Source organism: Carassius carassius, chromosome 9 (genome assembly GCF_963082965.1).
Source record: "Carassius carassius chromosome 9, fCarCar2.1, whole genome shotgun sequence".
Taxonomy (NCBI): domain Eukaryota; kingdom Metazoa; phylum Chordata; class Actinopteri; order Cypriniformes; family Cyprinidae; genus Carassius; species Carassius carassius.
The window spans coordinates 10,532,885-10,559,650 of NC_081763.1; the positions used below are offsets into that span (position 1 = coordinate 10,532,885).

General features: G+C 36.7%; 2 protein-coding genes across 2 annotated transcripts; one reads left to right on the forward strand and one right to left on the reverse strand.

The window, feature by feature from the left end:
• Positions 1 to 2,185: 2,185 nt before the first annotated feature.
• Positions 2,186 to 16,237, reverse strand: LOC132148732 (chromobox protein homolog 6-like). Its single transcript, XM_059557431.1, has 5 exons — positions 16,077 to 16,237; positions 12,645 to 12,688; positions 8,631 to 8,696; positions 7,771 to 7,837; positions 2,186 to 3,937 (listed from the first exon to the last, which is right to left on the reverse strand). The coding sequence occupies exons 1-5, from the start codon at positions 16,143 to 16,145 to the stop codon at positions 2,687 to 2,689; spliced, it is 1,497 nt and encodes a 498-aa protein (XP_059413414.1). The 5' UTR covers positions 16,146 to 16,237; the 3' UTR covers positions 2,186 to 2,686.
• Positions 16,238 to 16,357: 120 nt separating this feature from the next.
• On the forward strand, positions 16,358 to 24,320 carry LOC132148916 (brain-specific angiogenesis inhibitor 1-associated protein 2-like protein 2). Its single transcript, XM_059557712.1, has 14 exons — positions 16,358 to 16,942; positions 17,566 to 17,641; positions 18,981 to 19,067; positions 19,711 to 19,772; positions 19,886 to 19,957; positions 20,191 to 20,271; positions 20,760 to 20,891; positions 21,233 to 21,334; positions 21,709 to 21,760; positions 21,865 to 22,057; positions 22,894 to 22,959; positions 23,032 to 23,194; positions 23,524 to 23,564; positions 23,683 to 24,320. Exons 1-14 carry the CDS (start codon positions 16,889 to 16,891, stop codon positions 23,753 to 23,755), a joined length of 1,254 nt encoding a protein of 417 aa, XP_059413695.1. The 5' UTR covers positions 16,358 to 16,888; the 3' UTR covers positions 23,756 to 24,320.
• Positions 24,321 to 26,766: the final 2,446 nt, after the last annotated feature.

Below are 26,766 nucleotides of genomic sequence, written 5' to 3' on the forward strand. Positions count from 1 at the left end.
CCTCATCATGGAGGTTTGAGCTAAAATGTCAGCAGATGTGGAAGAATAATAAGAGTCTGGATTCAGTGGGATAAACAGAATGATGCCCTGAACTCAGAGCCAATCTCCTGACAGGGATTTTGAGAGGAAAATCTTGATTCTCAATCCCTCTCCATGCACACGTCTTGGAGTGCTGGTTAAGTGGGATTACAGGGAAGGCCACAAAGATCAGAAGATTCAGTATTTGCTGAAAATAACAGGGATTTAGGACCAACAAGATGCAAACCATAAAGCTGCAAAGAGCAGGACTGAGAGTCTGATTGCTGATGGCATAAATATTCATAAGCAAAAAAAAAAAAAAAAAAAAAAAAAAAAAATTTTTTTAAAGAGGTTTCAAGAATAGATCCTACTTTAAACCGGAAAAAAAATCTAATTGACAATTAACACATTAATGACAGTACACACTGAAGAGCTTCAATTTTAAATAGCAACATCACATAAATTAAGGTTGATTAATGTAATCTAGAGTGGCAATTCATTTTTGAGTCAATTAATCAATCAAGTCCAGATTTTAAAATAAGGTTTAAATAAGGTATATAAAAGGCTTGCTGGACATTGAGAACAAGGCACACCAGCCCATGGGGAGCCCATGGGGTTTAAACATCAGCTCTCATTATAAGCCTAACTGGAGGGTAAAGACCGTCCAACCACATCAGGACTAGATCAAAAGCTTGCTTTTCCCAGAAGGCTCTTCGCCAATGTCTAAGCAAATACTCTTTCTCTGGATTCAAAGTCCCAGACCCCACACTCTTTCTGCTGAGATCGATCTATCCCTGCCGATAAATAGAGACCAGGATGACATTAAAACGATTCCTGGGATGGCTAGACGATATTAGTTTTCAAACTGAAAAAAGTGAGAGAGAGAGCACTAGATGATCTTATGGGATTAACTTGAGCTCAAAGCTTTTTGCAGCACAAGAATTTAGTCTCTTCTACAAAGGAGTACTTTAGAAAGAAACAAAAGAGCTTTATCTGAACCAATCTGTTTTTGGAAAGGCAAAACTAAAACAACATTAACATGAATATGTTAGTCATTAAATAACAGTTTCCCGTCCATTAGATAACAGAGATTTCCAGTTAAATTAAAGGGGAAAATCTAGGAAAAGCACAGAAGGATCTCATTCCTTACTGGCTTAGATTCATGAAAATTGGCCATTCTGCATTTCAGCTTAGCAACAACAAAACCTCCTGTTCTTCATTCTCTCACCTGAGTATTTCTTACTGTATGACTATGAACCCTTTGCGAAAGGGACAGTGGGTAAGACAGCACTATAAACACTTGCCATATAGTTTCGACTGAGATAAAACATACACGTTTGACAGAGGTGGTTGAGTTGTTGACCACAGATGGTTGTTATTCTGCTTCATTATGAAGGTACTGGCTGTGTGGATGCTTAAAGGTGGAGATGTTTGTGTCAGGTACCTGCCACATGCCAAAGCTTAACTTAAAACAAAAATAGCCAGGGTCCAAAATTAACTGACGGGTGAACTGAGAACGTTTTATAGCCATAAATATTTCTTACAAGCAAAGAAACTGCATCCTGCCGTTCTAATCACAATATATAGTTGATTTCCTCTTGAAAATTAAAAACAATTACTGGAGGTAATTACGCAAAAAACTAACCAAAAAAAAAAAGTCTTGTAATCAATAAATTACCAGCCAAATCGTACTATTAATTTTATAAATTTGGACCCTAAAATATACTTTTAATATAATATTTAACTAAAAATGTCTTAAAATGAGCCCTTGTTTACAGCACAATACAATGTAACTGATGCTATACATTATACAGATACAACAATTGAATTGAGTAAATAGAATCCATTATGGAAGTGAGTTGATGCAGATAATACTTGGTTTATATTATATACTGCTGTTCAAAAGGTTGGAATCAGTATGATTTTTTTAAGACATTAGTACCTTTGGTTAAAGAAATTTCAAAAATAAAAAAAATAAACATTTCAAATAAGTAAAAAAAAAAAAAAAAAATTAAAGTGCTGCTATTTTTAACTTTAAATTCATCAAAGAATCCTGTAAAAAATTTATTGATGTTTCCACAAAAATATTTTGCAACACAACTGTTTTTAACGTTGATATGAACAAGAAATGCTTCTTGAGCACCAAATTAGGATGATTTCTGAAGTATCTTGTGACACCGATGGCTGCAGAAATGGCTGCTGAAAATTCAACTTTGCCATCATAGAAATCAATTATTTTTTTAAATGCTAAAATAGAAAACTGTTCTTAATTTATCAATACTGTTTGTACTTGTCTTACAAAAAAAATCTTACCAAACTTTAAACGACAGTGTATTTATTCAAACTAATCAGAAATGATATGAAATAAAAGGAATAAATACCATACAGGAAGTTGCTTGGCACATCTTTAAAGAAGCCACTGTTGCGTAAATCCATCCTTAAAGAGGTCCATGTGTTCAGATTAAACACAGTGAGCCTTATTCTGAGACATTCTTTCAAGATTATAAAAGTCATGGCACAGTGTTGTAGAGTGGACAGCTTGGCCACATCTCTTAACAAAGACTCACATGAGCACCAGGCAGCTAGAAACTGAAAACAAACGTCTAACAAACCTTCTAATATCCCTTCTGAAGGCTTAAGGAGGAGGCCGTATCTGTGGTGTCTGCACTCATGCTTTGTTGTGGTGTTGCTTTGGCTGTTTTGTGTCATGTTGAGCTAATATATTTTTGGGGTAGCAGGGAGGAGGGGTAACGGAGGGTGGATGACAGAACTCCTTTATCGTTACGGTGAGGAGGTTAGCTGTGATGTCCGTTACGACCACATTGGCACATTTGGATGTCATGTCAGGATGCCAGTCCAAATCTTCCTCTTCCTCGGATGGTTCTCCTGACACGGGCACCTCAGGGACTTTGAGCGGATGACGGCCAGAGAAGGGATGGCGATGCCGCAATCTCTTGTCCATTTCATGAGGTACAGAAAGGTCCAGGATGCGTTCGTTGTCTTCTGAGGAGGACGACGCAGAGGACGATGAGGAAAACATAGGAGAGGATGGAAGAGGAGTAGGAACCAAGCTGTTTTTGGATGGCACAGTTTGAGCGCTGAGTTTGTGAAGTGCGGGATCTGGGGCCTTGATTGTGGAGGACTTGGGCTGCCATGAGGAATGCTGGGATTGGGTTTGTGGCGGGGAGTTTGGCTCACCATCTGAAACTTCAGAGCTTGAGTTTGATGGAGGAAGTTCATCAAGAGTCTGATTTTTGGAGGCATCCAACTTGGAACATTTGGAGGAAGAGAGATTCTTTGTCGTGTTATTGCGACTCTCTCCACTTTGAGTCTGGTTCTCTGCATTGTTCAGAGAGTGAGAATCAAAGAGCTTTCCAAAAACAGGAAACCCAGAATTTCGAATGGGGGTCTGGATTCCTCGGTAGGAAAACTCTCCAAACCGCCTGTTTTTCCCAATCACCCTGTTCCGGGATGGAATCTTCTGTCGCCCAAAATGGGACTGCTGGGCGGAGATCACATGTGTCCTTCTACTATTAGCAACTCCACCGTTCCCAGCCTTGTCAACCACTTTGAGGTTCAGAATGACCCGTCCTTTCTTCACTTCCCTGGGTTTGACTTTACGATTGAGAATGCGGACCGTTTCTGAGAAAGGACTGACTGTTGGACGGGACGAAAAAGGACCAGAGGGACTGACTGTTTGGTCTGGGTGGGGCAAGGGGCGACGTGCCATGCGATGGCAGCGGTGAATGTCTTTCTTCAGTTTGGGCTGAGCAGTGCCCGACTGCAGTTTAGCATTGGAAGGGGCGGTTGGGGTGTAAGACGGTGCAGCCGAGGGCGGAGGAAACTTGGAGTGCTGCTGCGGACGAGTGTGCTTGAACTCTGGGACTCGTGAGGAAGTCTCTGCAACCTGGGCTCTTGACTAAATATTTGGGAAAAGCAAAAAAATTATTTACTTATTAAAGGTTTAGTTTATCAAAAATATGCAAATTCAGTCATCTATTACTTTCATGTTGTTCCAAACAAAAACATGCACACTTGATGTGCAAGAACCAATGAGGTTAGTTTTTGCAAGCCATGCAAGTATTCTTGAGCTTTCACAAGAACCAATGAGGTTGACTCTTGCGTGTAAAGCAAGAATGTTAAAGCTCCTGTTTGCTTTATTTGATGTGCTCAGTTTATGTGCTTTGATCAGTGTTTCTATGTAAATAAAAGTGAATTAAATAAGCATTAAACTGCTCAATAACTATGAATTTCTTTGCAATATCTTTATGAATGTCAAAGTTTTGGTTGCATTGATTAGAGGTCTGTATTCACACGGGACCCAAAAGAACGGAGTATGGCGAACAAATTTTGAATTTCTGATACGGATGTATGTGTGGGAAGCGGTAGAAATAAATGACTCGTGGGACTCAATATGTGACAGCAATAGAAAGAACCTTGCTTTTGCCTGCTGCAATAAGGTGAGGTTATAACCGTCATGTGTCACATTCATGTGATTTTCATTGTGTGCTGGATGTTAAATCAGTGTTACCTTGGCTTTATTTGAAAAAATATGATTCCCAATGCACACAAACTTCCCAGATGACTGAGTGCCCTGTTGGTTAGAGTGTTTGCTTCCTTTTTATTTATATGTTATGTTTATATATTTCTGTATTTATGAAAAATACTGTAATAGGATTACAGTATCAAGAAGTTGTCGTCTAAATATAAGTATGTTTATTTTACATTTTTATTCCTAAATTATTTTTAAAATGATTTTGAATTATATATTAATCAGAGGTGGAAAGAGTACAAAAATATTCTACTCAAGTAAAAGTACCATTACATTAATGAAATTTTACTTAAGTACAAGTAAAAGTACCAGTCTAAAAAATCCACTCAAGTAAAAGTAAAAAGTAGCTCATTTAAAATTTACTCAGAGTAAAAATTACTTAGTTACATTTTAACCAGTGGGAGGGAGTCAAAAATGGGACAGACCAAGGGTGTCAAACTCAGTTCCTGGAGGGCCACAGTCCTGCACAGTTTAGATTTAACCCTAATTAAACACACCTGATCCAGCTAATCTAATCATTTAGGTTTATTTGAAAATTACATGATATGTGTGCTGGAGCAGGGTTAGGGCTATGGCCCTCCAGGAACTGAGTTTGACACTCCTGGGATAGGTCTATTAATCTCAAACTAGTTGTTTTTAATTAAAGGAATCAGTTATTTAGAATAATAAAACATTTGGGCTGTTATCTGGCAAATCAGTATCAACAAACTCATCTTTTCAATACAGAGGAAATGCAAAAGCTTCATCGGACGTGGCATTTAGATGTATTACACTGTTTAGTGCAGGACAAGAATGCATTTAACCTGCAGTTACAAATGCATGAATAATGTTTTGATATGCCAGACATAAAATGTTGAATACTCATTTGAAATTATAAAAACTTAATTATAAAAAAAAAAAAAAAAATCAAAAGATACTTTAAATGTGAAATTAAAATGGCCAGTATGTGTCAGCAAGTCACTGTTAATAAGTGAGTCATTGCGATTGAACCAAATCATTTAAACGGTTGATTCATTCAGGAACGAAACACTGTCACGTTGCTCAGAGATGCAAAATTTTGCTTTGGTGGCTGTGTTTGGAATAAATTTTTGTTGTAGAAATAGAGCAAAAACAATGGCAATATGGTGTCTAAAACGCAAGTCTCTTAGTTTACTGTCCTGTTGTAAAAAAAAAAAAAAAAAAATATATATATATATATATATATATATATATACATCAGTGGCGGCTGCTGGTCTTTCAAAGAGGGGAAGCTCATTTTCGGCCTACATTATAACCCTCTGATGGTCTTCATTTGTAGTGACACTCGGGGTCTTTTTGACCCCAGACAATAACATTTCATTTTGTAATAGTAAAATATTTAAATTTTTTACAAATATAATTTTACTCTGTTCATTTATGTTTTTACTAAACTTTGTACAGTTTTTGGAGGATTTAAATCTTTTACATTTCTATAAATAAATAAATATTTATTTAAATAGGCTTTTTTTTTTTACAAAAAAAGAAAAAAGCATTTCAGGTTAAATTCACTTCATAAAAGACCCAGATTTCTAACTTTCATACATGGGGATACCATGGATAATTTTATAAGGTTTAATGTAAGATTTTTGCCCATTTTTGGGGAAATTCAGTTTAAAAATTTTAATAAATCACTTTAACCACTAGATGGCTATAGTGTGTGTGTGTGTGTGTGTGTGTGTGCGCGCGCACATTTTCAATCTGTCTTAGTTACCAATTAAATTTTGTGGTGGTTCTGCATTTTACAAATATCAAGAAATATTGCCGCAGTTTGCCTTTCGAATACACTTGAGAAATCCGCGATCATGGGACTGAGCGTGAAACAGCTTCGCCGACTTCTTATGGTGCAGACCGCTGTCAGTCAAAAGGAGATCGACAGATCCTCCAATCATCACGCGGAAGCCCAGTCTTCATTCACCTCCAGAGACGCTGAGCGTCCGTGGGCGGGACATAATCGCAGCATTTATCCAATGACCGTCTAGCTTTGGAGCACTGAAAAAAACTGTTCAAAGCAGCCCCATCGAAGTCAATGGACGCTCGGCTTCAACAGGGAAATGCACTGTGACGCTACGGGAATGTATGAGAAGAAAATCGAGTCAGCCGACATGTAGCTGATTAACACAATACATAATACACAATAGTACATATTTGACCGTTGGGTTTTTTTTTTTACATTAGAGGGGAAGCTGAGCTTCCCTTGTGGTTGTGTGTGTGTGTGTGTGTGTGATTATGATTTTTAGAGGAAAAGACAGCATTCTTTGTGTGATTTTGATTCTAAATGATTTTGATTGATTTCATTCTAAATGCATTTCAACAGACTGAATCACACAGTGAAAGAACACTCTAAATGCGCGCATACATCATTAAAACAACAATTATGATATTATCGCAGACAATATATATCGCACACTCCGCACCAATCTTTTTGGCTAATTTGTGCAAAACCTCTTGCTAAAATGTCAAAGCATCATTTTAACCACCAATGCAATGACGCAATTATTTAGCTCACCTCTATATGCTTACGTGGGGTTGATGTCTTGTCGAGATTTTATAAACTGCTAGTTTGGTCTCCCTAGGCAAGCACAGCATACACAGCATAATAGAGCATACATATGGCCAGGGGTTCACTTCATTTCCTTGAGTTCAACTTCAGAATATGACGGGGTTTCGTTTTCAGCGGTGTCTGCACCACTAACGCCTGTTTTGTCCGTCTGCATCTTTCTTGTGATTTTAGCGCCAGTTTGCCCTCCTGCCCATTATTTACTGCCGTAGCTTCCAGGGAGCGATTTTTTTTTTTTACTCAGTAATTAATGTGTTTTAAAATGTAGCGAAGTACAATACTTCAAACAAAATATACTTAAGTAAAAGTAAAATTACAGATTAAAAAAAATACTTAAAAAAGTAGAAGTACACAAAAAAGCTACTCAATTACAGTAACGCGAGTAAATGTAATTCGTTACTTTCCACCTCTGATATTAATATATATATATATATATATATATATATATATATATATATATATATATATACTGTATATATATATGGGTTGGGAATAACAGAATGGGAATAATATGAATGATGGAATAATTTTTTTTGGGACCAATTTGAATATTTTCAACATATCTTGATGACTTTGCAGAAGACAAAATACATTTATTTCCAGTCAGTTGGTATTGTTGACGTACCTTTAGAAGCAACGTTTTAGGTTTCGGGCCTCTCTTTTTAGGTCCATACATCTCCTGCTCCCGCTCTCTGAGTAAAAACAGTTGTTCAAAAAGGTTTTTTATTATGTCATTGTTTGCACTGGTTGTGCCAGTTTCAGTTTTATGAACAACAAACTTCCTCTGAGCAAAAGCATGGCTAAAAATTTTACTTCAGACTCCGACATAAGTATTCATGTAATTTTTTTTCTTTATGAATATTAAAAAATATTCATTGATCACAAACCTGATTCATCATTAAACATATTTTTAAATGTAACTTAAACAGTTCAAAAGTAGGACACTGTCAAATATTAATTGGGGAATTATTCAAATTATTAACAGGTTTTACAGAAAAAGCTAAAAGACAAAAAAATCTTTAAATTAAAACTGCGCTGCACAAGCTCTTTTTTTGTCTTATATTATCAGTTTGTAAAGAAAAACAATTATTTAAGGTCTAATGGTAAATTTTTTGCTTGTGACCATGAAGTAATACAATACAAAAGGTACAATGGGAGAAGATCAAAAAATGCAAAAAAAAAATAAAAATGTTGAGGTGTCAGTGCACAAGCTATTTTTTGAACATGCTTTTCAAATGTTAAATCAGAGTCTAAAACAACTCCAAGATATTTCAAATCCGGCACAATTTGTAATTTTTTACCATTGACTAATATATCTGGTTGGACCTCTTCTTTCTTTATGGTTTTAAAATACATAAAGGCACCTCTCTGAACATTTAATGTTAAACAACACTGAATTGATATTTTTTTAGAAGTCCATTTCCTTTAAATATGTTAATCGGGAAAAATATTGATTTTGCAACAACAAAACACATAATAACTCACTTTTGTTCAAATGCTGCAACGAGTCGTTCATCTAGGATGTTCTCCTCCGGTTCCCATGTGCTGTACCTACAAAATATACAGATCATTTAACATCCATGACTTACTAGATACACAAAACTTAAAGGGTTAGTTCACCCAAATAGCAAAATTATGTCATTAATAACTTACCCTCATGTTGTTCCAAACCTGTAAGACCTCTGTTTATCTTTGGAACACAGTTTAAGATATTTTAATATCTTAGCTTTGAGAAAAGGTTTTGAGAGCAGCAAGATCGGATTATTTCACAAAACTCATTACTAAAAATTATCACAGACCAAGAACTCTTTTTACTGTTTTTAACTCTGTTATTAATCCACCTGTTTATGAGTATCCTGATGTATCAATGACTCTGTGTGATGACTTTCTTATATTTTTTGTGAATAAGGTCAATGACATTAGATTGGGGATATGTTGTCCTTCTTTTGATCCGTCTACCTTGGTGGCTTGTTCCGTGGAGCTGAAGCAATTTGAACCTATTTCTCTAACCCATCTGCAAGAAATAGTCGGTCATTTAAAGCCGTCGGGCTCCTCTATGGACGCCATCCCTCCTTTTCTGTTGAAAAAAGTTATTGATGCTGTGGGGCCTTATTTGTTAAACATTATAAATCGATGTCTGGAAATCTCCATGGTACCAGAAGCACTGAAACATGCTATAGTTCAGCCAATGTTAAAGAAACCTAACTTAGACTTAAATGTTATGGACAATTATAGACCAGTTTCAAATCTGCCTTTTATTTCTAAGATTTTGGAGAAGATAGTTCTGAAACAATTGCAGAGTTTCCTGGATGAAAATAAGGTTTTTATTATTTGTATTATTACTACTAGATCTGAGTGCGGCCTTTGATACGGTGGTCTTATTTGTCAAATAGGAAGTTTAGCGTTAACATTGGGGAATATTCGTCAAAGGCTGCTTTTCTGTCTTGTGGTGTTCCGCAGGGATCCATTTTAGCTCCAATTCTTTTTTCGCTATACATGCTTCCATTAGGGTCTATTTTTAGGAAACATGGGTTGGCGTTCCACTGCTATGCGGACGACACTCAAGTTTACTTACCCCTAAAATCAAATTGTGATGGACTGGAAAAAATTAGGGCCTGTATATCTGATGTGAAAGCTTGGTTATCTCTAAATTTTCTTAATTTTAATGAAAATAAAACCGAAATGATAGTGTTTGGCTCATCAAATACTCTTACTCAAATAACCCTAGGTAATGTAACACTGTCTGCAAAGACTTGTGTAAAGAACTTGGGTGTTGTGTTTGATGATGGTTTGAAATTTGACAAGCAGATAAGTTCAGTGGTCAAATCCTGCTTTTTCCAGCTCCGTCTTTTAGCCAGAGTAAAAACAATTATCTTTTAATAACTTTGAAAGACTAATTCATGCATTTCTGACATCGAGACTTGACTATTGCAACTCATTGTATTATGGGATCAGCCAATCAGCTTTATCCCGGTTGCAGATGGTACAAAATGCGGCGGCGAGACTTCTAACAGGTACTAAAAAACGGGACCATATTACTCCAGTATTACGTCACTTGCACTGGTTACCTGTACGATACCGTGTGGATTTAAAAATTCTTCTGTTGGTTTTTAAATCTTTAAATGGTGTGGCCCCTACTTATCTTTCGGATCTACTGGTAGAACATCGTCCAGCTATGTCTCTCCGGTCGTCAAACCAGAGATTATTGTGTATACCGAAATCAAAGCTGAAAAGCAGGGGTGATCGTGCATTTTCAGTGGCCGCTCCAAGACTGTGGAATGCTTTACCTTTTAGTATTAGATTTGCTCCATCCTTGTCTGTTTTTAAATCTAGGCTAAAAACCTATCTTTTTGATTTAGCATATGGCTAAAGATGAAATGTACTGTTTTTGTATTGTTTTTATATTTGTATTTTGTATTGATGTAAAGCACACTGGTCAACTGGTGTTGTGTTTAGTAGTGCTATAGAAATAAAATTGACATTGACATTTTTTAGATTTAGTCCGAGAGCTCTCAGTCCCTCCATTGAAGCTGTGTGTACGGTCTACTGTCCATGTCCAGAAAGGTAAGAAAAACATCTTCAAAGTAGTCCATGTGACATCAGAGGGTCAGTTAGAATTTTTTGAAGCATCGAAAATACATTTTGGTCCAAAAATAGCAAAAACTATGGCTTTATTCAGCATTGTCTTCTCTTCCGTGTCTGTTGTGTGAGAGAGTTCAAAACAAAGCAGTTTGTGATATCCGGTTCGCGAACGAATCATTCGATGTAACCGGATCTTTTTGAACCAGTTCACCAAATCAAACTGAATCATTTTAAACGGTTCGCGTCTCCAATACGCATTAATCCACAAATGACTTAAGCTGTTAACTTTTCTAATGTGAATGTAACTCCCTCTGAGATCAAACAAACCAATATCCCGGAGTAATTCATTTACTCAAACAGTACACTGACTGAACTGCTGTGAAGAGAGAACTGAAGATGAACACTGAGCCGAGTCAGATAACGAACAACAGACTGACTCGTGAACTCCGGGATATTGGTTTGTTTGAACTCGGAGGGAGTGTCAGCCACTTTAAAAAAGTTAACAGCTTAAAGCAGCAGTCCGTAACTTTTGACGCTCTAGCGGTTAATAAACAGAACTGCTTGCGTCTTGCAGAAGAACATTGTAGCCGGAGCTACTTCTCTCTGTTTATGTCTATGAAGAATCACAAAGGTACCGGGTTACTCCGCCGCGGTACCCCCGAAGCAATCTAAAATAGTCCGAATATAAACACTTATTATAGATGTACCCTAGTGATTCAGGACAGGCTAAAAACACGGTTTGGAAAATGGATTCATGGTGTACTCGCTTATTATATACAATTTGTAAATCTTGAACACAAAAAAAGTTACGGACCGCAGCTCTGATTGGTTGTTTCTTACCGGGAGCGGATGAATTTCTGCAAATGGCAATAGGACCACAGGGGAGGAGCCAGAGGAGCTTGATTTTTTCACAGATTATCTGTCTCATATTCTACTGTCAGGACATAATGACAGGTTTCACAAATACATTTTTTACAAAAGTTACCTACTTCAGCTTAAGTTATTTGTGGATTAATGCGTATTGGAGACGCGAACCGTTTAAAACGATTCAGTTCGATTTGGTGAACTGGTTCAAAAAGATCTGGTTACATCGAATGATTCGTTCTTTTGTTGTTTTGAACTCTCTCACAACAGACACGGAAGAGAAGACAATGCTGAATAAAGTCGTAGTTTTTGCTATTTTTGTACCAAAATGTATTTTCGATGCTTCAAAAAATTCTAACTTACCCTCTGATGTCACATGGACTACTTTGATGATGTTTTTCTTACCTTTCTGGACATGGACAGTATACCATCCACATAGTTTCAATGGAGGGACTGAGAGCTCTCGGACTAATGTTTTTTGCCATGTCGTCGAAACACGTATTTTCATCTCGGAGTCCAATCACCTTTGTTTGGCCTTCCCAGGGACGCTGTACTTAGAGATCAATGGTTACAATTTATGTTTAACTCGGTTCCTGAAAATTATAATCCACATGTAAAACTATGTGTAGCACATCGCAATCAGTTTAATGCCGGATTCGCACAAAGATTATTCTTGAAAGATGGAGCAGTTCTGGTGTCGAATCACAACACAGGAACCGCTGGCACAATCAGAACTCCTTACGTATTTCTGAAGGAGGGACTTCATAGAACAAGGAAGTCATTAGCCCGTTTTTATGACAGTGAAAACAGCGGTATACAGAAAAATACTGTGTTTTTTTACACGCGAAACATGAACACATGTTATATTGCACACTGTAAACACAATCAAAGCTTCAAAAAAAGCACGAAAAACGGGACCCTTAAACTGCATTCCAAAGATAAACGGAGGCCTTACGGGTTTGGAACAACATGAGGGTATGTTATTAATGACATAATTTTGCTATTTGGGTGAACTAACCCTTTAACATATAAATCATATTTCTGTTCACTTACTTTATTGCCCATCCTTTCCATTTCACTAGGTACTCCATCCGTCCCTAAAAAAGACAGATCAGATTCAGTTCCAAACATTTCTGGAAGATATCTTTCATTGACGGAATAGTTGATCCAAAAGGACCACTCTGTCATTATTTACTCTCTATACTGCTATTATTAAACCATTTGCTGTTATTTTTTTATTAATCACGTGAATAGATATTCTTTATGAATCTTTACTCAGCTTGTTCTATACACATGACTCTTCAGAAAAAAAAGCAGTGTAAATATATAATAAATGTAGTACATATCCATTCATCCTCCAAACTGTTTGTCCTATTTATTGTCAGTTTGACAAAGCTAACTGAGTACTTGCTAATGCTATACAGTGATATGGACCACTTTTAAGGTGCCAATTATTTTGTCCTTTTTTTTGGCACCTGACAGCCCCAGTTTCCATTCACATCCATTGTATGGAAAAAGAAAAAAATCAAAACCTGTGTTTCATATGGCGTTATTTTTGTGCCATAATCCTGAGCGAGTAATTGTACGTTTTGAGAACAGAGAACTATATTTTGCAAGCACATTACATTATATTTTGAACAGAAATTAACAATCGCAAAAAAAAACGATAAATAAATGTATTTCCTTGTTTGCTATTATCCATATTAACGTGCAGTAATAACTCCTCTCACGCAGTTTACTCAGGTGCTCTCTCACAAACTTACTCTCTGCGCTCCAGTCAAGTCCCTCTTTCTCGCGCTCAACCTCTTAATTCTGTGCGCACTCAACTCTTGACACACGCTCGCTCAACTTACAACAGCGTTACAAGTGTGCCACAAAATCAACCAATCGGAAAATTAAAGGTCAATTGTTATTGGCTGTTGGTCTCCAATCAAATCGCTAGTAGAACCAAAGCCCTATCATTTCCTATTTAGAATTTAATAACGAGAAATGGAAAAATTGCTCGTTTATTCGTTTTTCCCTTTAGTTTAACAAACGGGAAATTAGTTTTTGGCTCTATATCTCATTTTGTCTTTTGGGGTTTACAAATCGGTTTATGGCTTCAATATTTTTTGTATGCGCACTTGTGGGCGGCGCTGAAACGCTGCTTTCATCTGATTGGCTGAATCGCTCCGCCTTCAGCACGTCTTTTCATTCTTTCGGCAGAATAAAAGTCAGTGCGAGTGTACTGTGAGTGAACAGTGCACTGTAATGTCTGAAACCACCGCTCACTGTTAATTAGCATAATATTTCAATCAGATGTAGCTGCGCACATAATTCGTGCTGCTGTGACTTGCAAGTGACCCCTTTAAATTATTTCTAGGTTATAGTATTGTATGAATATTGTCCCACTGTAAATACAGTTCTGTCTCCTTGGATAAAAGTGAAGTGGAAATCAAAATCAATAATAGACTGAACAGTTCCATGATAATATGTCTGTAACATTTATTACTTTCGACTTTTAAGTCTAAAGGCACTGGGTATGTCTGTGTGACATTAGTAAATAATTGTGAAAATTAATATAGTTAAATTTATGAAATAAATTAGTAATATTAGTTTTATTAAATACTAAATTGAATGATGTTTCTCTTCTTAGTATTCTTTGTTGGGCTTGAGAAAGCCAGCATATATTTAAACATTATTATTATTATTTATTATAAGAGTAATTGACACCGACTAGAACTTTAATGTTTCACCAAATTCAGCTCAGATCTTCAGACTCGTTGCTGTATAACTGGCCAAACTTGACTTCCAAAAAAATCCTAGTGACTTTTGTTAACCGAGCAATGAAGGCCTTAACACTTAATGTCCACTAAAGGGGGCGACAGGATTTCTGTTTACAAAAGTTTAAGTGACAAATATATACATGAATTTCATGTGTACTGCCATGAATATGCCATATCTGTGTACAAGAATAAACTTCACACTTCAAGCTGTACAACTTTTTAAAACTTCCCAATCTGGCTTTTTCAACCTACCTCCAAATTTATTTTAAGATATAGTTTATTCACACTGGTTTATGCATTTAATGTTTGTCCATCTGGAACTTTTATTTTTCATGAGCTGTATATTTTAAGATGTACTAGGTGTTAATAAATCACATGCAAAGAATGTAAAGAGCTTTGACATTTTTTTTTTTTGAAAAAAATAAAATTGTTATTGAATTCTAAATAGGAAATGAAATGATCAAAACGTACTTTGGTTCTACTAGCGATTTGATTGGAGACCAACAGCCAATCACAATTGACCTTTAATTTTCCGATTGGTTGATTTTGTGGCACACTTGTAACGCTGTCAATTTCTGTTGGAAATTGAGCGAGCGTGTGTCAAGAGTTGAGCGCGAGAGAGAGGGACTTGACAGGAGCGCAGAGAATAAGTTTGTGAGAGAGCACCGGAGTAAACTGCGTGAGAGAGGGTATTACTGCACATAAATATGGATAATAGCAAACAAGCAAATACATTTATTGAGCACGGAATCGTTGTTTCTTTGCTCAAGCAAATATTTTTTTTTTTTTGCGATTGTTAATTTCTGTTCGAAATATAATGTAATGTGCTTGCAAAATATAGTTCTCTGTGCTCAAAACGTACAATTACTCGCTCAGGATTGTGGCACAAAAATAACGCCATAGTTTCACAGAAGAAAGTAAGTCATGTAATCTTGGAAAGAGGGTGAGTAAAATGTTGACAAAACGCCCCAAATTAGGGTAAACTACTCCTTTGAATAATCCTGACCTCATAAATGTATTATTTAAATATGTTAATTCAGTAATGAACTCAAATCAAAAGCGTGCGCATGCGTAGTGTAACACAATACACAAAAAGTTGTTTCATGTATTAAGTGTCTGGATATGCCGGTTTTGATTTAACAACCAATATTTTTTTTACGTACGTCCCTCAAAAAAATCGTCGGTCGTCCTGAAAACAAAAACAAACAGCGAGTTGAACGTAAAAACGAGTGGTTGCTACGCGACGCAACGCCACCGATATAACGAATGTCAACATTCTGTTATACATTTACTAAACGTTCATCCTGAAAACGCGCGAAATGCGCAAGGTTTTGTTTATTTTAACGCACTGTAAACGGTTCTATTGTTTAAGCAACAGTCTTCGTGTTCTAGTTGGGTAGCATCGTGTCGCGGCGTGTCAGACTAACCGGCCTTTGTCAACAATAATGTGCACTTCGGGCAGACATTAAAAAGCTAACGCGCTAACAGCACCAGCTCTATCTGGCTCTACTCGAATCTAAACGAATTTAGACAACACACGGAGCACAAAAATGAGGAATTTAGTGCCCTAAAAATTAATGCATTGCATACTAATTTTATGATCGTTTTACTGCTTTACTGCAGTTCAGTGCACTGCGCTCGCTCTGCAGGGCTGAAGTTAGTGCGTCTGTAGGCCGCAGTGAAAGGAAATAAAACGAGTTTTAATAATGAACGGACTGACCTTACGGACGCGGCGCTTCAGGATGGCTTCAGCGGCAAACACTCGGTCCCCTGCCGCAGAGAGCTCCATCTTTAGTGGGACAGCAGAGACGGGCTCTTCCGCGGAAGCAATGGAGGGAGACTGCGCCGTGGAGGAGTGAACTAACCACAAACACACACGTGTGCGTGCGTGCGTGCGCGCGCGCCTCGAACCCAGCGGTCCATGCAGAACAATGCACTGCATCTATCTATCTATCTATCTATCTATCTAGCCTATAAATATTAGTATCATGTTTTTTATTATATTTTATACATTTCAAAATCATTATATATTATACATTTTATATTTTATTAAAATGAAAATATGCCGTGCGATGATGCTTATTGGGGATAATGATGGGAATAAGCTGTTGAAGAATATAACTGCTTTCTAAGCACAAGCAAGTATAAAACACTTTTGGGGGTTACAGTGAAAAAGTGCCACATGCAAACATGTAAAGGTAATAAAGGCTTTAGGTTTCTGATCACTGCACTGAGAAAAAAAATGCACAAATAGGGGCTTTTCAACACCAGTCCTGTCTCCTATCACAGGTGGGCAGTGTTTATGGCAGGTGTCTCAGTCACATTTTTATTACTCTGCGCTGTTCAATAAATCACAGGCCATACGGGTGACAATCTCTCTCTCTCTGTCTCTCACACACAAACACACACACTCACAAGCGGAACGAGACAGGAGAGGACACAGAAGACGAAGGGGAGACAGCAGTGGGTCATCTGTCAGTCTGGTTGTTTGTTGTTTAGTCAGTGGATGTTTTTTATTTGTTTCAGATCAGGATGTCAGGACAAAACAGTGATCAACTGCACCGCTCCACTCTGGCCATTTATACGGTAAGCGTGAAGCCTCTCACTCCTGAGTGTGAATTATACACAATCACATGTATATCAACTCAGCAGAACAAGATTCATATAAAAACAAGGATCAGGATTTATATTGGTATAAAGATTTATAATATGCAGAAATATGTGCCTATATGTTTTTTAAAAAATATTATTAATAATAATAATACATTAATAATAAATAATGAATCAATTGAAATTATTAATAATATTTGAAAAATAATGAATCTATAAATACGTATATAATTTAAAATATTATAAATTATTGTCTGTTTTATATATTTTATGTCTAAAATAATATATAAATAAATATAATTTAAAATATAAAGTTATTGTACATTGTATGTTTCTTTAGATAGATCATATATATATATATATATATATATATATATATATATATATATATATATATATATATATATATATATATATATATATATGGGAATGGCTATATTTCAGAAGTGATTTTAGATTACATTTTGTTGTGACAAACAGCAATCTGCAACCAAGGTGACAGATTGTTGTGCAGTAGGATGTTGTGACAGCATGTGTTGACATCTGATCTTTTATCGGAGTTGGACTCTCAATCTCTCACTGTTTGTCAATATTCTCAGAGCATAATGGAGCAGTTTAACCCCAGCCTGCAGAGACTGGTGGCACTGGGAAACAGCTACGTTCAGGCTTTCCAAGGCAAGTCAACACGAGAAAGAATGAATGCAGTAGATGATAAACTGTAATAGACAGAAGGAGAAAGAAGGAAAGCAGAGTGGTTGAACTTTGGCCTGCCGGTTGTCATTGATAAGTCAGCATTGCTGCAGCGTCATTGGCTGATTCAACATCATTGTTTAATGACTGTCTGTTTTATGATTCTTGAGTTTCACTCAGGGATGCCCCGTGAAAGACTTTAATCTTTTGAAAGATGACTATCAAACAACATTCCATTTGTTTGATAGCCATCTTTTAACAGATTAAAGAACCAATAAAATATAATGGTTTTCTGACTGGAAAATGAATATTTGACTTTATATAAAAAATAAAAATAAAATCTTTATTGACTAACTAAGCATTTCAATTAAGCTCAAACGGAAAAAGGGACAAAAATGACCAAAACAGGAAATAAAATAATATGATTAATAAAAGACAACAAATCTGCAGATTAAACAAGTCAAAATGCACATATATAAATTATATATTGTCTGTCTAAAAAATCTTAAAGGGTTGACTAAAAAAAACAAGATTTTGTCATCATTTACTTCCTCGTGTTATTCCAGCCCTGTATTATTTTTTCTTCTGCTGAACACAAAAGGAGAAACCTTCTTCACTGTCGCTCTCAAATCTCATTTAAAGTTGCAAATGTTGAAACATTTTATGAAAAATACACTTTCATATTCAAATGTATCATGCAGCTTTGTATCATGTTTGTTGTCAATGAAGCCATCCATCACTGGTATTTGTCTTGTACACCATCAAAAATGTGGCAAATTGAAAGAATTTTAAAATATTTCATATTTTATCTCAGGTAAATGAATCTTGTTTTAAGGTTGTTCAGATATTATTAATGTTATTACAATGTAAGCTAATATATATATTCGTATACTTAGCATTTATTTAATAGTATTACTTTTTATTTTAGTAAATGTAAATCTTTACATGTCTTAATGTTAATATTTCATATTTTGTTAAACTGTAAATATGGTGTATACTTAGTGGATAATGATGGAAATGAGACTAGTTGCCTTCTTGGTGTCTGTCCCAATGAAAATGATTAATTTAATACAACTATTTATAGAATTGTAATGACAAAATAAAATTTATGAATGAAATCAAAGTCACCTTTGATAAAATTGTTGGCCATATGTGTAAATTTAGTGAACTCTAATTTTAATGTATCTAGTTTAATTAAAATGTTGAATATTTTATTTCAGGTAAATGAATCATGTTTTAAAGATGTGTCGTTGTTATTATTACTGTGAAAACAAGAGGTGAAATCATACTTACAGTGGTAAATGAATCAAGTGTGTGTCTCTAGCTCTTGCCGTCACCAGTGAGGCTTATTTCAGTGCTCTGTCTAAGATGGGTGAACAGGCCATGCAGACTGTGTCATCGCCTTTGCTGGGTGAGCTTTCATTTCCTCTTATCATTTCATTTCTTTTCACACTTTTAAATTACAGCAGGACATGCTTCTTTCAAACTCAGAGATTAACGATACACAGTTCATTTACTTTTTGCTGATGAATATGTACTTTCCATCGCAGGGACAGAGCGGGAAAGAAAGAGAGTTTTGTGTGTTTATTGAGGGTGATAAATTGGGAGGGAGCCAGTGTCCTTCACACACTCATATTGTACTTTGCTCTTGTAAATTTACGTCATTCCTCCTCGGATCTCTCATACACACGAGTGTGTGTGTGTGTGTGTGTGTGTGTGTGTGTGTGTGTGTGTGTGTGTAGCTGACATCTATCACCCTGCTGTGGCTTAATCAAAAAAAATGTCATTAAATTTCAATGGTGTTTATGTTGCTATGATTCATATTTTATGACCACAGTGAAATGGTATGAGAGGAGTGTGTGTGTGTGGGTGAGTTTTGTAGTTAATATCAGATAACTGCACCTCCTCTGTGATGTTAAATCATAAATGATGACACAGCGTCAGCTTGGGAGTGCAACCTATTAAGGCTAAAATTTGAACTTTAACACATGGACACTCACCCAGAGGATACAATGGCTGTTATAAGGCTGTGTGTGTGTGTTTTTGTGTTGCAGGTGATGTTTTGATCCAGATCTCAGACAGTCAGAGGAGACTCACCAATGAGCTGGAGGGAGTGGTGCGTTACCGATCCTCCTCTATTGACCCATCTTTCGATATCTTCTGCTCCTATAACATTGTTGACATAATGCATGTTTGATCGCGTTTAATGATTCTGTGTGATCGATTCAGTTCTGCTGGTTCCACTCCGAGGTCCTTCGAGAGATGGACAACAATGTCAGACTGGATAAAGAATACATATTGGTGAGTAGTTTGGTATATACTTCAGATGCAAACAAAAAATTCATATTGTAAGAACAGAAAACATGCATAAACACCCTTTGTTCTTAAAAATACAACTACATTTAAGAGCAGATTACCTAATAATAGATTCTTTATCCTTTTGCCAACTCATAACAAGGAACATATTCTGACTGAAATGAATCTGAATATTGAAACTATAATGGTTGATGTTGTCGGGTCACTTTCTCCTCCAGAGCAGCAGGAGGCGCTATGAGATGGAAGTGAGAAACCAGGCAACGGCACTGGAGAGACAGATGAGGCGGGGGGTCCCACAGGTGAGAGGAGTGTAGGACCCTTGCCTAATGGTACATTAGATGTGGAAATGTTTATGGTGGCCGGAAGACTGTAGACAGTCTCATTTGTCATGTTAAGATTCAGAAGGCAGATTGCAATTTGAAATGAACCACCATAATTCTGTTTGATGTTTAGAGACAAGAAAATCTGAAATCAGTCATTACTCTGCGTCCTAAAGTTTGGGGACTGTTAGATGTTTTAATATTTTTGATTGAAGTCTCCTACATTCACAGAGGCTACTCTTATTTAATCTAAAATACAGTAAAAACAACTTTTGGATGGTTGTGCGTGCTTAAGGGCTTGGCACTTATTTACCTACTACTTACAGAAGTGTCTTCAAAAAAACAACTGTTTTTAAGAGAGTTGAAGCCAAACTGAAGCTGTAGGGCATTATTATAATTCATGACGGTACACAATATGAAAAAATAATGATAATGATGTTTACGGTAATAATGCTGTTTGTGTGTAGGATGGCAGCGAATATGTGCACTTTCTCAGAGAGTGTCAGAAAGAGGCGTTAAAGGAGGAAGAAAGAAGATATCGATTCCTGGCGGAGAAACACAGCGGATTCATCCAGTCTGTTGCATATCTCATGAACAAGGTTAATAGCATTACTTTTTATTAATTTATATAATTAACTAGCTGCTTAATGAGTGTCAGAGAGCTTCGGGGTGTAACCAAAGTGATATGTATCTATTATTAGAGAGAATTTGTGTCAAAATGTACTGAAAGTGTTATTGTAAAAGCTGAAAGTGTTATTTCAATTTTCTGATTAATTATTGGAATTTTTTGAAAGGGGAAAAAATATTTGAAAGACATGGGCAGCTATATGCTATATAAAATGATTTTCTAGAATATGATTTTTTTTCTGCCTATTAAAAATTGTTTGGATGTGCTCAGTTTGATTAACTTGTGTTTAAATGACTGTTATTCCTCCCACAGACAGGGGGTGGCCTGCAAAACAGAGCAGAGGGGTGGAAAGATCTGGTGAATCACACAAGAGAATCCCGTCCATGCACTCCATCACGACTGGAGGACAACATTGTGAGATTTAATAACACAGTAATCATATTTAAAAAAAGAATCATATGATAATATATTTAATGACACTTAGTGGCCCTAAATCAGAGGTACCAAAACTTTTGAATACAAATTGAAAAGTCAATTTTGCATTATTTCCAACTATATAGTTATATCATTATACATAAAAATATATATATAATTATAAATGAAGATATGCATCAATGGCATGTTTTGTCATTTTTTTCCTTCTTGTGATATGGTATGTCGGGCCAAATCAAAGGTCATCACGTGCCAACTTTGGCCCAGAGGCCCTGGTTTGCTGTTGTCTTCTCTAAATGATGATGCTGTTCATAGACATGTATGTTGAAATTTATGTTTCCATGTAATTTTCTCAGCTTGATGTTAACCGCTGGGCAGAGCAACCACTGGGCACGGTTCCCTCTAGAGGTGTGGAGACCTAATATTAAGATTAGAAAAAGAAAAAAAAATTTGTTAACATTATGCACTATTTTTTGTGTTTAATATGACAAACTTCCACCCTTTCATCTCAGGCCCCTCCCCTCAGCCCAGTCATTCCAACTCCGTCTCAGGATTGGCCGGAGGCAGAGTGATGCGAGCACTGGTGCCTCACCCTCCCTCTGCAAACTCCACCCTCCTGCCGTTCTCCCGAGAGGAAACCATCACTCTTCTCATTAAAGAGCCGAGGAACGGCTGGCTGTTCGGCCGCTCTGATAGCTCTGGACGGTGAGAGATGTTTCACACCATAAACCACACTATGTCTACTTTTATCCGGATACATATGAATACAGCGTTATCAAAATATTCTGCCCACAATACATTAGCATTTTTCAAGCTTTTCCAAAAGTTTCTCATCAACACTGAGATGTCAGAAAAAGATGAAATCCTCTGTGCGTGTGTAAAACATAATAATAAAAGCTCACTGAGATGATACTGAGAGACCAGATATAATAAAGTTCTCATGCTGTTCTTCTGGCATTATTATTTTATTAGCAAAATATTTCACCAAGGGATCACAATTGCCCTTATGTTTTGTCGCAGGACGGCAATTGTGTTATCTTATCGTATATATAATAAGAAGACTGAACAAAGTAACATTGATTTTTAGCATCGTTATGAAAGTGAATAACACTTAGCAGGCGTATACTGGTGGTAATATGTATCCTAGATATCTATCAGTACAATAAGCATTGCATGACTAAACATGCGTTATTTTAAAATGCTTCTGTTTTTATAGCCTACAACTACAACACTAATGGGCTTTTTTTTTTTTAATCCACATGGGAAAGCATCAGCTAAAGCTCACTTTTCACATGACAAAAAATGCCGTCTCATTGTGGATGGAAGGCCAAATCAGAAAAAAATATCCATTTTCAAATGTATCTGGATTAGTTTAGAAGTATAGCCTTAGACTAGGCTTTTAACCATGAAGTCCTAGATTCAAACTCCAGTGTCCATTCATAAAATGGATAGTTATCTTTAGTAATGCATTAAAATACACATACAACACTCAGATGGACCACCTGATTTTGTTTCCTGTTCATTCAATCTGCATTGTTCAGGCAAGGCTGGTTCCCAGCTGCTTACGTGGGCCCCATGGATGAACCACCTGGAACCCCTGATTCAAGGTAAGCTTATACTGCACATTTCCCAAAACCTGCGCATCAGTCTCATGACCTTTGACCTCTTTCTCTGTTCAGTGGCAGCTCTTTCAGACGCAGCAGCAGTATGAGTAACCTCCTCGACCAACCCGTGAACAGAAGCCAACTAACAGCTCCGCCTGTACCTCCGCCACCACCGCCAGCTCCGTCATCCAGATCCAGCAGTTCCCGGCCGGTCACTCCCACCCCTTCAGAAAACAGAGTAAGACCTGTTCAAATCAACAGAAGCAGCATTACAGGAACAGTTCACCCAAAAATACAAATTCTGTCATCATTTACTCACTCTATGAGTTTCTTTCTTCTGCTGTATACAAAAGAAGAAGAATGTGGTTAACCAAACATTTGACAGCAGCCACTTACTTCTAAAGGTTTTTTTTTCTTCTTTTTCACAATGCTCTGGAAGTCAGCTGTTTGGCTACCAACATTTTTAGAAAATATATTTTTTATGCTCAACGCAAGAAGGAAACTCATACAAAGCCAGAATCGACATGTGCTAAATCATTTTTTATTTTTTTTATTTTATTTTTATAGATTCAAGATAACTACAATTCTCGACCACAGCTTTTTCCAAGGTTGGTAGAAACATGTTTCTTATCCATTAACCCCCCAAATGTGTTGCTTTTTTGTTTTTCTCAGGCACTAAGGCAGATATTTGTGTTTAACATGATCATTTTCTTTCTCTTTTTACAGAGGAACAAATCCATTTGCCACTGTAAAGCTGAAACCCACCAAAATCAATGACAGATCAGCTCCACGCATATGAATAATATTTGTTCACCAGCTAATCAGTGCTGCACATTTTACTGTACATTGTTCAGCCATTTTCAAAAACATTAATTTTCCAGTGTAATCAGTATAAAGCGTCACATTTAAGACAATGCAACTCAACAATGATCAACACTAGTCTTTAAAAGTCCATTAAAGCAGGTAGTTAATATAATGTACCTTTACCTTCAGCCTGTTGGAGGGTCTCTTTTATATATAATGACCTCATAAATATCTGGGCACTTAAGTCACACTTAAAATGTATGAATTTCATGATGTGGCATATTCAAACAAACACTGTGGATTTAGTAGATGTGTGAAGTCAGTTATATTATACACAGGTATAGTTCATCTTATTAACTATGAACATGTTGAACTGAAAACTTATGAAACCTGACAAACATAACTTGTGTCTTGAAATGTGTCAAATGTCCACTTTGGTTTGATATTTTGTCATATAATGGAATGACATTCTTAAATGTGGCTTGTATGTCCAAATATTAGTTCATTTCTGTGTATTTTAAAACATGACAACACTTCCTGGCTTTTCTTGTCCTGTGTCCTCCAGTATGCTGGAGTGTTGATCAACCAAGAAAAGAAAATGCAGGTCAGCTCAAGTACTTTTAAGTGCTGAGTTAAGTGTCTTTTTTTTTAATCTTAACATTTTAAAATAATTGTATGTGATTTGCATTTTGTAAGCAAAACACTTCTTAAAGCGCACTACAAATACATTTTATAAATGTAATCTGTCATATTTGCTGCCATTGGGGCTGGTTTAACTACAGTTCTGTGTGGTCTGACCTCTGGGACCCCTAGCATCTGGGATAAACGACTGTCGGTCTCTCTCCCACTCTATGCTTGAACTTTGTCTCTCGGCTTATTTAATTTATCTGACATGTCCAATTATAAGCTGCCCTTAAATTGGCTGTTCTGTCTGCTTAATTGCCTATAAAGTGAATGTTCATTTTAACCTTGACAGTAATCGGTGTGACCTTCTCCTGAGGTGTTAAGCCCATTAGTACAAACCAATTTGTAGGGATGTTTCGTATTTCATTAGGAAGGTTTTTTTTTTGTTTTGTTTAATTGATGCTGAATAATCAAAACAGAAATATGTGCCTATATCACAGCAGTAATTTGCGTCTCTAAACCAGTTATTACAAGAAAAGATAAAGTCTCTCCTGTAAATATCTTGAACAAATTCTTTACATCTTTATCTGTTTAACAAATAAAATGTAGTCGATTCTGTGTTTCTGAAGTGGTCATTTTTTGATAGATCCGCTTTAAACAAAATACATTGCGTCAAAGCAACTGAACAACATTCATTAGGAAAACAGTGTGTCAATAATGCAAAATGATAGTTAAAGGCAGTTCATCATTGAATTCAGTGATGTCATCTCTGTTCAGTTAAATAGTGTCTGTGCATTTATTAGCAATCAAGTCAACGATATCACTGTAGATGAAGTGACCCCAACTAAGCAAGCCAGAGGCGACAGCGGCAAGGAACCAAAACTCCATCGGTGACAGAATGGAGAAAAAAACCTTGGGAGAAACCAGGCTCAGTTGGGGGGCCAGTTCTCCTCTGACCAGACGAAACCAGTAGTTCAATTCCAGGCTGCAGCAAAGTCAGATTGTGCAGAAGAATCATCTGTTTCCTGTGGTCTTGTCCTGGTGCTCCTCTGAGACAAGGTCTTTAAAGGGGATCTGTAACTGGGGCTCTAGTTGTCCTGGTCTCCGCTGTCTTTCAGGGCAGTAGAGGTCCTTTCTAGGTGCTGATCCACCATCTGCTCTGGATACGTACTGGATCCGGGTGACTGCAGTGACCCTCTGATCTGGACACAGACTGGATCTGGTGGCTACGGTGACCTCGGAATAAGAGAGAAATAGACTAATATTAGCGTAGATGCCATTCTTCTAATGATGTAGCAAGTACATAGGGTGTTATGTGAAGTGTTCCCGGTTCCGGTTTACCTAATTAATGCAGCCTAAAAATCCTTTAACGGATTTGGATATTAAAAGCATATTAGTATGTTATGTGTAAGCCAGGTTAAAGAGATGGGTCTTTAATCTAGATTTAAACTGCAAGAGTGTGTCTGCCTCCCGAACAATGTTAGTAAGGTTATTCCAGAGTTTAGGAGCCAAATAGGAAAAGGATCTGCCGCCCACAGTTGATTTTGACATTCTAGGTATTATCAAATTGCCTGAGTTTTGAGAACGTAGCGGACGTAGAGGATTATAATGTAAAAGGAGCTCATTCAAATACTGAGGTGCTAAACCATTCAGGGCTTTATAAGTAATAAGCAATATTTTAAAATCTATACAATGTTTGATAGGGAGCCAGTGCAGTGTTGACAGGACCGGGCTAATATGGTCATACTTCCTGGTTCTAGTAAGAACTCTTGCTGCTGCATTTTGGACTAGCTGTAGTTTGTTTACTAAGCGTGCTGAACAACCACCCAATAAAGCATTACAATAATCTAACCTTGAGGTCATAAATGCATGGATTAACATTCCTGCATTTGACATTGAGAGCATAGGCCATAATTTAGATGTATCTTTGAGATGGAAAAATGCAGTTTTACAAATGCTAGAAACATGGCTTTCTAAGGAAAGATTGCGATCAAATAGCACATCTAGGTTCCTAACTGATGACGAAGAATTGACAGAGCAACCATTAAGTCTAAGACAGTGTTCTAGGTTATTACATGCATGAGTTTTTAGGTCCTATAATTAACCCCCCCGGTTTCTCAGAATTTAGCAGTAAGAAATTACTCGTCATCCAGTTTTTTATATCGACTATGCATTCCATTAGTTTTTCAAATTGGTGTGTTTCACCGGGCCGTGAAGAAATATAGAGCTGAGTATCATCAGCATAACAGTGAAAGCTAACACCATGTTTCCTGATGATATCTCCCAAGGGTAACATATAAAGCGTGAAGAGTAGCGGCCCTAGTACTGAGCCTTGAGGTACTCCATACTCAGTGTTGGGGAGTAACTAGTTACATTTAACGG